The sequence below is a fragment of the Macrobrachium nipponense genome, chromosome 16 (genome assembly GCF_015104395.2).
Source record: "Macrobrachium nipponense isolate FS-2020 chromosome 16, ASM1510439v2, whole genome shotgun sequence".
In the NCBI taxonomy this organism is placed as follows: Eukaryota; Metazoa; Arthropoda; class Malacostraca; order Decapoda; family Palaemonidae; genus Macrobrachium; species Macrobrachium nipponense.
This window is the reverse complement of record NC_087209.1, coordinates 77086644-77099143: the sequence shown is the minus strand read 5'-3', so window position 1 is coordinate 77099143 and position 12500 is coordinate 77086644. Positions and strand designations below refer to the sequence as shown.

The window sequence follows — 12500 nt, the reverse complement described above, 5'->3', positions numbered from 1 at the left end:
CCAAAAAAAAAACATGAATAATAGTCATGAATATTAATCATAGCTGAAATATCAAATACTGGGTACGAACAGATAAATAAATATCATTCCTATCGGTCCAAGATATATTATTAGATCGTGAAACGACCCACAGAGGTATATCACGAACGTTCGACCAAGTATGAAGCAGATTATTCCAGTCTGTGTTGTATTTGAAATAATAAGGTGGTAAACGACGCTTACTCTTGCACTTTGGAATAGTAGTATATGTCCAGGATCCACTCTTGCAGTTCACAAACAAATCCTGTAATTGATGTCCTTCAAATCCAACCGGGCATTTATATGTTGCTGTGTCCCCCTCGACGCCGACGCCAGAGAAGGTCAAGGTCACTGGGTTCACGGCAGGTGGTGGGGAACCACAAGCTGAAATTGGCAACCCTCAATCAATCCAAAAGTCTCCTCAGCAGATATCCACTTCAGAGCTGTTAAGATATTTCACGTACCATTTCTGAAGTGAGAAATCTCGGTACTTTTTAATGTCCCTGCCTCTAAAAGAGTAACATTAATTACATATGAATATTGACACTATATATATATAGTATATATATATATATATATATATATATATATATATATATATATATATATATTTTGTTCTGTATTTTCCCCATTTTGCCACTCAGTATAACATATATCAAGTCGTTTTTTTAAGCGAACAATCGCAAGGCATCTCTTTCTATCTCTCTTGCAGATCTGTGCATTTCCCTCTTCGACTTTAATGCCGTTTGCCCTGTCTTTCAGAATTTGAAACGCCGGCACAAGTTCCCAAAAGCCGAGAATTAATCCAAAAGCCGCCGGCGGGCACACGGAGTTAATAAAAGAGGTCACCGAGAGGATTGCGCTCTCAGACGCTCCACACACCCAGTCAAGACTGCAGCTCCTTATCTGCTGAGCTGCCCTGTCATTTGTGTTTTCACGTGGCTGCAAGCTAGATCCTACCTGACGGCATTTGAATGCATCTCTCTTTATTTATGGTGCCTTTTAAGAAGCTGAAACCAGAAATCAAAGACGGTAAAGTACTGTATTTTTTCTTCTCCGTGTTCTGTGCGACCGTTCATAGAAATCCCTTGTCATCCCCACGCCGCGTCCCCCTGTTCTACGAGGCTAATCTAATTTAAGTGATCTACTAGTGCTCATTGCTTGAATGACCTCCCGGTATTAGCAGTCGCTAAGAGAAATTACTAGGGGAGATAATGTAAGTCGGTGTGTGTGTGTTCCACACCCTCCCATTCAATACAATAACTTTCTGGGAAGTAATGCAGTCACTCCTTGCCCTCTGAGGGAATTCTGGGAATGTAAGATTTATATTAAGTCTGAAAATTTGGCGGCATCACCGCATCTGATCAGTGCTTTGTGTGTCGCACATGTGGTTATAGAGCAATACCTAGTTCCATGTATCCATCCTATCGCCTTCATTCCTGCTGTGAGAGGTGGATTTCTTCATCCTGAGACGCTCTGTGCACCCTTAACCGCGCTCCAAGTACTTCCACGTGTCAACAACGTGATTCCAGTGCTTCAAGCAACTTGTTTTCTCAGTGATAAGTCGGACATTGAGAGTCCTAGTGCCCTTATGACGCCTGTGAATACGTCGAGTTATGAATTTGTAAATATATTCCATTTAAAATGATCCGTAGAAGTTTCCCTTCAAATGTCCTTTGCGCCTGTAACCAGCCATCAGTCGTAGAGTGTTTAGGATGTTGACCTCGCCCAGGACCTTGTCTTCTGAGTCTAAAGCGTATCTTAACTATTGTGCTATTGTGCAGGCCCAGTAAACAGGCACCATCCTAAATTTATATATATATATATATATATATATATATATATATATATATATATATATATAGTATATATATAGTATATATAGAGTATATATATTGTTATACGATCACAAGTAACACGTGAAGATTGTATATCAAGAGCTGTTTTTCATCTTTCCTGCTGGCTCTTGATATAGTATATATATATATATATATATATATATATATATATATATATATATATATATATATATATATATATATATATATACTCCCATCAGTGGATAAATGGATTAAGTCACTGCACCATACCAATCCACCTGAACCTGTTCGAATCCTGCAGCACGGCAGCTCTTTTCATGAATAATTCCGAAAGGGTTTAAGTTATTCCCAAGGTTTAGTGAATTCGATACTTAATAATGGGTTATTTATGGCTTAATATTGGAAAGTACAAAAAAATTCATGTATAATTAGTAACAAACACACAAACAAATGATGTGTTTGATATTGTGCCGGTTCTCAGCTTGTATCTTGAGAAGAGGTAACTGGTACGATGTACCATCTCTACTCAGCTTTTGACCCACTGCAGTTGATTAACCACTGCTACATGATGAAATGAGCATGTTACTCTTCCTTTTGAGATTAAACAGACGTTCTTCTTCCTTTTGAGATGAAACAGACCTCTGTTTGGAGATTAAAACATAAGAAATTCGCCTAGTACAGTGAGACCAACAGATAAATCATCAAATCATATATAAGGAAATAATAATTAATATACAAAATGCCATTCACAATACCATAAAGTGGGGAAGAGTTGATGATACTTAATATACTCTCAAATTTACGCCACAAAAGTCATTACTTAAATTATTTATTCAGCAGCATTCATCTTACATTTCAGAGCTATTATGCATGGTGTTATTTTGTTTCATATGCTTGTAAACTTTTAATTATTGCTAAGTGGTTTCATCGTTGAAGCTATTCTCATTAATATTACCACTGGCAAATTAAACTTTATTGAAATAGCAGCATCGAATCAAATGATAATGATGGAGATTGCAATAACGACAACAACAAATCTGGTACGACTGTCTCTGACGGTAAATTTCCAATGCCGATATTATGGCACCTCTTCATATGTTTGGGAAATTCACATTTTTCTTACAGCATTATAACAGTTGATTTGAAAAGTGAAATCGGAGTTTTTTATGAACAAATGTTTGAATATTTTGGTCTCTTGTACTGCTTCTCAGAAATTACAGAAAAAAGCTGAACTGTAAGTCACATAGCAAAACTATAAATTGGTAAGGAAATCTTGACAGCTTAATATTAAAATATTCCTACGACCTTGAAAATTAGATGGTTTCTTTGTTTTAGGATCAAAAGATGATAAAATCATAACAATAACAACCTCCTGGAGTCAGTGCGTCTCTTATGACCATTGGGCTAGAAGAAAAATATATCAGTGTTTCGCTGTTTTGACTTAATTGCTCTTTTTACCTTGAAACTGTCACTCATAAAGGAACTGATACCATAAGAGAAGCATCCTGAACCTTCTTAACTAAAATATCTAAAAGTAATATATACACACGCATATATATAATATACATTCATATATATATATATATATATATATATATATATATATATATATTATATAAGATTTTTTTAGTTAAGAAGGTACAGGATGTTTCTCTTTTGCTATTAATTCCTTTATGAGCGATAGTTTCAGGGTAATTTTATTGTATACAACTGTATGTAGTATATATATATATATATATATATATATATATATATATATATATATATATATATAAGTATATGTATATATATATCTATATCTATATGTATATATAGATATAGATATATATCTATATATAGTATATATATATATATATATTATATTATATGTATATATAATATAATATATATCTATATATTTATATATATATATATATATATATATATATATATATATATATATATATAAGGGGACTGGAGGCTGCTACAAGGGCAAAAATATTGGTGGAATTTTCGTATTCTTAATGGTCTCATAACCATCAGTTCTGAACCATCGCTTTCCAAAAGGCTGAGGTTATTCAAAGATGGGAAAAGATTAGAATAAAACTATCAACAGAGTAAGCACTAACAATAACACTCGACACTTTGCGCAAAATCACGTTGAAATAATGGTGATAATAAATCGTTCCACACAAAAATATTTAGTAGCAAATAATAAAAATGACTAATATTACTCAAAGCCTTATGCTGTATAATAATCCTCCTTCTTACCTTCCCATTACATCCTATATAGTATGTACTTACTACTGTTCCTATTTTTGCCACTGCCAGTGCAACCGGCTTTGTCATTATTTCGTAGCTGTGATTACCTTGTATGCATCTAAACGTAGGGTCAGCGTATGTCCAGTTAGGACCAGTAAAGGTTAGCGATGTCCACGTCGATCCCGTTGAGGACATGTAGTTGTTCGGACAGGTGTAATTCAGGACGCTTCCTTGCCAGTAAGGTGGAGGCGCTGTCGTGTTAAGTATGCTGTTCAAAGGCGCCGTTGGTTGAGCGTAGGTAACTGAGGACAATACACTGGGCATAAGTACACGTGATTATTTTAGATAATAATTAAATATAACTTATGATAAGATAATTATGAGTTTTCTTTGAAGATTTAAATTGGCACAGAAAAAGGTAAATGATCTCGATCTGTATTATGACATATTCAATGCTTGTATAGAGGATAATGTATGCTATATATAGTTTAAGTAATAAAAAGAAGTAATTGTCCATCGAGGAATATGTATTTCCGTATGGAATAAAAAATGACAAATGCTAACTAGATGCATTCCATTTTTATCACGACACAACGAAATGTCAACAACTTCTGGGACACTACCACATCTGTACAGTTGTGGAAATATGTAAGTGAATAAATAATAAATATTACAAACCAAACTGCATTTCTTTCCATGTTTTTACTTTAGCACAGAAACCACGATAATTATATGTTGTATTATTCCGCTTATTTAGAGATGGTCATTTTTTCCCCTCAAGTTTTCCCTGTCACATTAACTGCATAGTAAGTAATAAGTACTGTCAATTGAGTTTTTTTAATACCAAAACAAACTAATTAAGAATCAAGAACTCTTCAATTGTACTAGATTTCTTGATCTCAAACAATACTTTTTCCAGTAAATATGATTTAGATCAAGCGATACAAAATTTTATTTCAAAGTGACGGGCACTAATGTAGAAGGTGAAATAGAGTCCTCGGGTTAAAAGGTCTATTTCATAGTCTCATTGAATATTAGTTAAAGCAAAAACACCAGAAAAACACTTTATAAGTAGGCAATATCCCCTGAAAATACCTACTGCTACTGGAAACATGTTTACCATTACAACACGTTTGAGTACGGCTTCACCACCACCTCCCCGCGCTCTGTAGTTGCAAGGATGAAAGTAGCAGTTCGAATCCCCAAGAATGAGGTTTGAATTAACTTAAAGGGAAGAAGTGGTCTTGAATGTTAAGATAAATAATATTATTTTTACAAGTAAAAGAGCCATGGACTGTACGCATCTGATGTTATTACCTATTTCCATTTATATACACAGTCTTTCAAAAATCTCGAGGTGAAAATTATCTATCTTCATTTCTGAAATTGTTACTTGTTGTACAATGATGATTACACCAAGTGTCATTTAATGTGCAATTATGCCCTGTTGTGAGAGGTGGTACATCTTTTTACAAGCTAAATTGACTCTTCTAGAGGATGATGGATGCTCAGCCAAACGGGGTAGTTTGAAGAGAATGGAATATACTGTTTAACAATGTGTTGTTGTTATCATTATTATTTGTAATATTTTTCGCTTTAAAAAAGACAGAATGACAACAAAAAGAAACTTGGATCTGATATGACTAAAGGTTTTTAGATTCGCCCTCTCTCTCTCTCTCTCTCTCTCTCTCTCTCTCTCTCTCTCTCTCTCTCTCTCTCTCTCTCTCTCAGCATTCCGGTACTTACTGAAGTGCAGAAAGCTGATAGGATGTACTTCTCTATACCATGACCTTTGTTTAATTAAGATGTGTATTGCAAAGCAGATATATAGTTTTTTTTTCTCAGTGGATTTTGCACTGCATATGAACATTATATACGGGGTAAAATAAGGAACTCCATTACGGGGCAATATAAAGTTTTTCTACCTAACCTTGAAGGAATAATTTGGGGCTAAGCAAAAGAGAATACATCGTAGTGTAATGGTAACTATACTCTGTTTTTTTTTCCATCTATCCATCCGCCTGTGGTGTTTCCGTATGGTAACACTGCGCTCCGGGCTTTAGATAGTTACATTCAGCTTACATTCAACAACAATAATAATATCCTATTTCGAATATTAACGGTGTACTTCGCATACAGTAAATTATTAAAACACTTTTCAGTTGCAAATGTACCCAGATATCCTTTTATTTACCTAAAACTTGCACATACCGTAACTATTTAAAGCCCGGGACGCAGTGTTACCATACAAAAACACCACAGGCTGATGGACAGATGGAAAAAAACAGAGTATAGCTTTCAAAGCAGCCGAGGAAATAGAATACCAAGGGAATTGATTCCATGTGAATACATTTAAATTACGATCCTATTGTGTCCTATCAATTTGTTTTGAAAATGACATCTAAGACACAACTAGCCTTAAAAGACCACATTGTTTATAAATTCTGAAAATGGTCCAACAGGATTTAGGCTTCATTTGGCAGCCCCTGGCCAATTCACCTCTCTTTCAAAATTCTTAGTGAGAAATTGCATCAAAGCTCGAAATATCCGTTGATAACCAAAGATCAATACTTCTAGCTAGTTAACATAAGACACAGCATTCTGGTAAAACTTCATATCAGTTATGGCACCACATTTTCAGGAAATCTGGCCTCCCCATTCCCTTCGTTGGTGAATACATATAGACGTTTCTGAACAATAACATTTTGATTCCCACTATTACTGAGCAATCAGAGAACAAAAGTTCCCTTAACTATCACTGCATGCATTTTCTCCACTGAGGGAGCGCTTTCAAGACCAAATGATTATACTAATCTATAGTTGAACAAAAACAGTTGAACCGTATCAAAAACCACTTACTCATTTTACAGGTGGCTTCAATCGGAGGGGTATTCTGCTGTGTCCAATTTCCCCCTGTGACACAAGTTAAGATAATCGATCTGTTCAGGTCAGGAAAAGCGAAGCCTTCAGGACAAGTCAGATTCACCTATCGATGTGCAAAAGGGGAAAAAATTAGAAAAGGAAATTGAGTTCCTATGTGGCATACACACTGTAGCAAAATGTGCCCTTCGCTTTTGTTGCCAAATGTTTTCTTAGAAGAAATATCAAACACTACATAAAACAATAGAGATGAATGAACAATAATCTACGTGAGTTAAAACTTCTTCAAAGGTCGTGCTTTCAATAGCAAGAAGCATCTTTTAAATAAGCAAGTCTATATATGTGATTAATGAATTACTCAAATAATCGGAGAAAAAGAGCAGAAGAGAAATCAAAATAAGTTAAAAAAAATTGATTCAGAAATATGTACACAGTTATCTCTTCTGTCCTGTTACTGCTCTTTCACCAACGTCTTCTCTCTCCTATCTGACATTTCTACCATTACAGGGTTAACTCTCTCCTCCTTCCCCGCTATACCCACAAACACACACTGTCGACTCCTTGACTCCATCTCTTCTATCAATCTCCTTCCACCTCAGAGTCATAAGACCCAGCTTATTGTTCCTCGATTTCAGCCTAACGCTAATCGTACGTCATTTTTACCAAATTCATTTATCTGGAACATATCCAATGCCAAAATTTCACCCTCTTCTTCCCCATCTACTTACGAATATTATTTTTTTCAAATAAACCTTGTACTTCTAACACCCAACCAACACTGAACGCATTTAAACATCATCCTCTCCGTTCTCAATAACTCCATGAACTCCCCATCTACCAACTAAGCCAACACCTTTCTCTGTCACTTATGTTTGTGGTTGCATTGTCTAGCAAAGCCATCCTTTAATGTTTTCCAACACAACCCTACACTCACAGCCTATCTCAGAAACTCTCTTTCACTCTCATTCATTTGCATTTCTGCACCAACTAAGATGCGTGTGCATCACAATGAACGCATGTAACCAATACTTAATTCCTCATATTTTGAAATTAATCGGGTATACATTATAAAGTGTACCTCATCTATCTTCAGATACATGAAACTAGGTTGACTAAACACACAGAGAAGTACTACTTCACTAGATTCCAGGTATCATTATGTATATATAAAATGTTCTGTAGACAAACTTAATTGCAGCTCAATAAAATGCTGAATGTATTATATATGGGTAAATAAAAACAACACTATCTTTACCTTTGTTCCTACGGCTCTTGATACTCGATCCCAGTCTGAACCTCCTCCTGGTGGCGTTACAGGGTCGTTTGCACACACTAGAAAGAAAAGAAGAGAAAACTGTATGAAGAACTGGTTTATTATAAATACTTACTGGGAATTAAAATCTCTGTCCCCCTTTTTTTACTGATCATTTTACACATACCAGAATAAACATGTGTGAAGTGATGAAATGGAAGACAGGGGTGCTTTTAAATTTTAATCATTTTTATCTATACACTCATGTTATACTGTTAAGATATTCACACTAATTGTCGAGAAAACAAAACTCTTCTTTCAAATCAAGATGATCATTTGAATTTTGAGATCACTGAAATAAATTAGTCCCACTTACTTTCAGCACAATATAAAACAGACACATTCTGCATCTCCAGGTCCCAGTTTCCTTGGCTGGAACAGCTTACGGATACGGTATTCCTTAACGCTGGAGAGAACTACAAAAAGTAAAAACAATGGTGCAGTTAATCACCTTAAAAACTACTCTTGATGGGTCCTTCATAAATTGAACTTGATTAAGCATTCACCGTCAAACTAGAAAGTGAAATGACAGATTGATTCTCTGGGGGAAAAATTATTTCAATATTATACATTTCCAACATTTTTCATGTTTTGTAATACACATCAGCAAGAACGACAACGTGCAAGGTTACATAAATGCACTACGTATAATTCTGAATTTAATAAATCAGGACTGTCGGAAAAACAAGTGGACAATCATTATAACTTCAATCGCAAACTCTTTCAGTAAGGGAAGAGAAATTAAGATATTTTCACTCTCAGTTCATGAAGTCATTCCCAGTATATGATTTTTTTAAAATGTTATTTTCATCTTTATAATGCTCCTAAGATTTTCATCATTAGGTTTCTTGCTTCAAAAAGCCGTTTCGCTGACAATTTTCTCCATAGATATTAATGGCCATTCCTTTCATGGGATTCTAAAGCACTTGAAAAGAAAAGAGCTCAATGCTCATACATCCATAAATGGAAAAATGTGTTCGTGCATGCTTCAGAAATTCAAGATCTGTATAGTGCAGCGATTTGGAAGTTTGCCAAGATATTAATGCAGACGATTCCGCAAAATCTCACGTTCAAATTGTTAACCATCTCCTGCGAACTCTGCAATGAAACTGACCTAAAAACAGTGCCAAATTAAATCTTGCTAAGGGAAAAAATGTACGGTTCGATTGTGAAAAAGGATAAATACTTACAGCAGGAACATAGTAACCACTATTACAGGTATAATAATACGTAGTTCCCTCATAATGTCTTTTGACATCAGGCATTTGTATATTAGAACCAACGTTGGGTGTGGGTGGCATAGCATAACATGCTGAAAAGTAAATTTTTGAATTAATATATATATGTATATATATATATATATATATATATATATATGTATATGTATATGTATGTATGTATGTGTGTGTGTGTGTGTGTGTGTGTGTGTGTGTGTGTGTGTGTAATTGTAATAGCCACAATCCCCTCTTAACGTCTCAAATTCTTCGCGCTTTTCAGACATGCTTATCACAACAAAACTTCTGATCCGAGTGCAAAAAATCTGAAGTAATTATGATGTCTAGTAGAGGAAAACGAACCTGCATCCCATATTCACAAAGAGGCAACGCTGCCGACCTGACCACGAGAAGGATAAAAGTCTATTGCTTCTCATACATACACACAATTACATATGTATCTGGTACAAAGCGACCAGTAGATTCTACATATATGTATTTCAGCCTAAAAGCAATGACAATTATTGCCCGCTTGGCTACGGAGGTGAGGTTGGGTCTATTCCAGCTCTAATAAATATATCAGAATTCGACAGGTAGGTAGTATATGTATGAACGAGAGGCAATAGACTTTGATCCTTCTCATGGTCAGGTTGGCAACATGACCTTGTTGTGATTCCGGGACGTGGGTTCGTTTCCCATCACCAGACATAACTGCTCCAAATTACTTACACTCGAATCTAAGGCTTTGTAGTGACAAGCGTATCCATAAAGCTTGAAGAATTCGAGACGTTAAGAGGGTATTGTGGCTGTTAAAATTAACATATGTATCCGGCAAAAAGTAACCAGTAGATTATACATACTTATATATACATACACACATACACACGCACACACACACACAAACACACACACACACCACACACACACATATATATATATATATAAATATATATATATATATATATATATATATATATATATATACATATATATATATCATCTGTTTCAGCTTTTGAGATGTCAAGTAAACTGTTCAAAATTAAACAGATACTGCGTCTGAAGCTCTTCGGGTATCTGGTGGAGTGAATATTTACGAGAACGATATGGCAAATATACTTCAGTTATTTTTACTAAGTCACCATCCTTTTCAGTGCATGCTCTCTGTTGACTATTGTAATTATAAATTTTACTGATACTGACAATGCACAATTTGCATAAGAATACCGTTTGAGTTTTTGCAACTATATATATGACGTGATAAATAATAACAGTTCGAAAATGAAAAATGAAAAATGGTAATAATGATATTAATCATAACACGCTACAGTCATGCTATAGGTGTTTGCAGTAGACTACTATCAATCCTTTAAATATTGAATGCAAGTCAGTTTTAATTGTAGTTGATATTCACCTTTTTTGCAATCAATGTTGGCGACATAAGGGTCCCATCCCCAAGAGGTACAGGTTACACTTGTAGAGTTAACGAAGCCTTCCTGGTTGACAATATAACCTGAATTGCAAGTGATGTTCACAAAGGTTCCCACAGTATAGGTATTCCCATATGCCCAGTTTGTGGTTGAGAAATCAACGGAGACGTTCCTTGTACAGGCTGCGGAGACGAGAATCAAAAGCCAAATTAAGTCTATCTGTCAACATATTAGTACCTGTTAGTAAACAACTTATTTTGTATTCACTCCTTAAAACATTCAATCTGCTACATCGCACCATGGATACCTTTCTCAGCGAAGGTTGACTGATGTACCTCAATGATTTTACATTAGTAGTTATGAAAGACTCACAATGAATTACATGCAGTCACAATACATTTGCCATTATGACGTGTGACTTATTCTCAAATCAAATCTAAAATACAACCAAAAGACAACGCCATTTTCCCCATAAAACACCGCCTCAGTATTATTTCACCCCCAGTTGAAAATTGTCTCAATTTCGAATTTTGGCTCTTTACTATGAGTCAGCTGTAACTTGGTCATATATATATATATATATATATATATATATATATATATATATATATATATATATATAGTATATATGTATGTATTATATATATATATCTATATATACGTATATATATATACACGAGTTCCAAATTGAAATGATCAAATTACTAGGTACAGAGGGGGAAAAATGGATGCTGGATTTCCTGAAAGCTATGAGGGAAGAGGAAGTAAAGGCAAGGGACTGACAAGAGAGTCTAATGGTATATATATATACAAGCAGACGGGAGATGTCATGGATTAAGGTAACTACAGGGGAATTAAACTAACAGAGCATGGATTGAAAGTTTTGGAAAGGATACTGGATGAGAGATTAAGAGAGATTTTAAAGATCGGGAAACAGCAGTATGGATTCATGAGAGGAAGAGGGACAAAGGAAGCCATTTTCATAGTAAGACAACTTCAGGAAAAGAGGCAAGAGGGGCATTTATGGACCTAGAGAAAGCATAAGATAGAATGCCAAGAGAAGTGATGTTTTAGTTTTTGAGGAAGAGGAAAGTCACAGGAAAGTTGGTTAGGTTGGTCGAGATAACATATTAAAGAACGAGCACAAAAGTGATAACGGCAGTTGGGGAAGCAGAGAACTTTGAAGTTAATGTTGGGTTACACCAGGGGTCAGCATTAAGCCCATTTTTGTTTGTGCTGGTCATGGATGTGTCGAGTGAAGAGATCAGGAATGAAGAGCTGGGGAGTTGTTGTACGCCAAATGATCTGGTGATTACAGCAAAAAATGAGAAGGACGACCTACAGAGAAGGGTTGGAAAGTAGCAGGAGTCTTTAGAGAGGGGGTTGCTTAAAGGTGAATGTGAATAAAACAGAGGTTTTGCTGAGCAGTAGGGAAGATAGAGGAAGAATAGTAATACAAGGAAGAGGATGATCGATTATAAAACAGGCAGAAAAGTTTAAATACTTATGATCTACTTTTAAGTCAAGAGGGAGGATGGGAGGCTGAAGCTGACAGTAGGTTAAAAGCTGTCTGGGGGAAGTGGAGAGA

The 12500-nt window shown here is 35.3% G+C and overlaps 1 protein-coding gene across 2 annotated transcripts in view; it reads right to left on the bottom strand.

Moving 5' to 3' along the window:
• Positions 1-12500, bottom strand: part of LOC135195833 (E-selectin-like) — a 17615-nt gene that overhangs the window by 2283 nt on the left and 2832 nt on the right. For both annotated transcript variants that reach the window (XM_064222341.1, XM_064222342.1), the window contains exons 3-9: positions 10897-11094; positions 9462-9583; positions 8588-8687; positions 8215-8291; positions 6939-7065; positions 4187-4381; positions 223-402 (exon numbers count right to left, since the gene is read on the bottom strand). In XM_064222341.1, coding sequence (XP_064078411.1) covers positions 223-402; positions 4187-4381; positions 6939-7065; positions 8215-8291; positions 8588-8687; positions 9462-9583; positions 10897-11094 — 999 coding nt within the window. The remainder of the gene's footprint in view (positions 1-222; positions 403-4186; positions 4382-6938; positions 7066-8214; positions 8292-8587; positions 8688-9461; positions 9584-10896; positions 11095-12500) is intronic.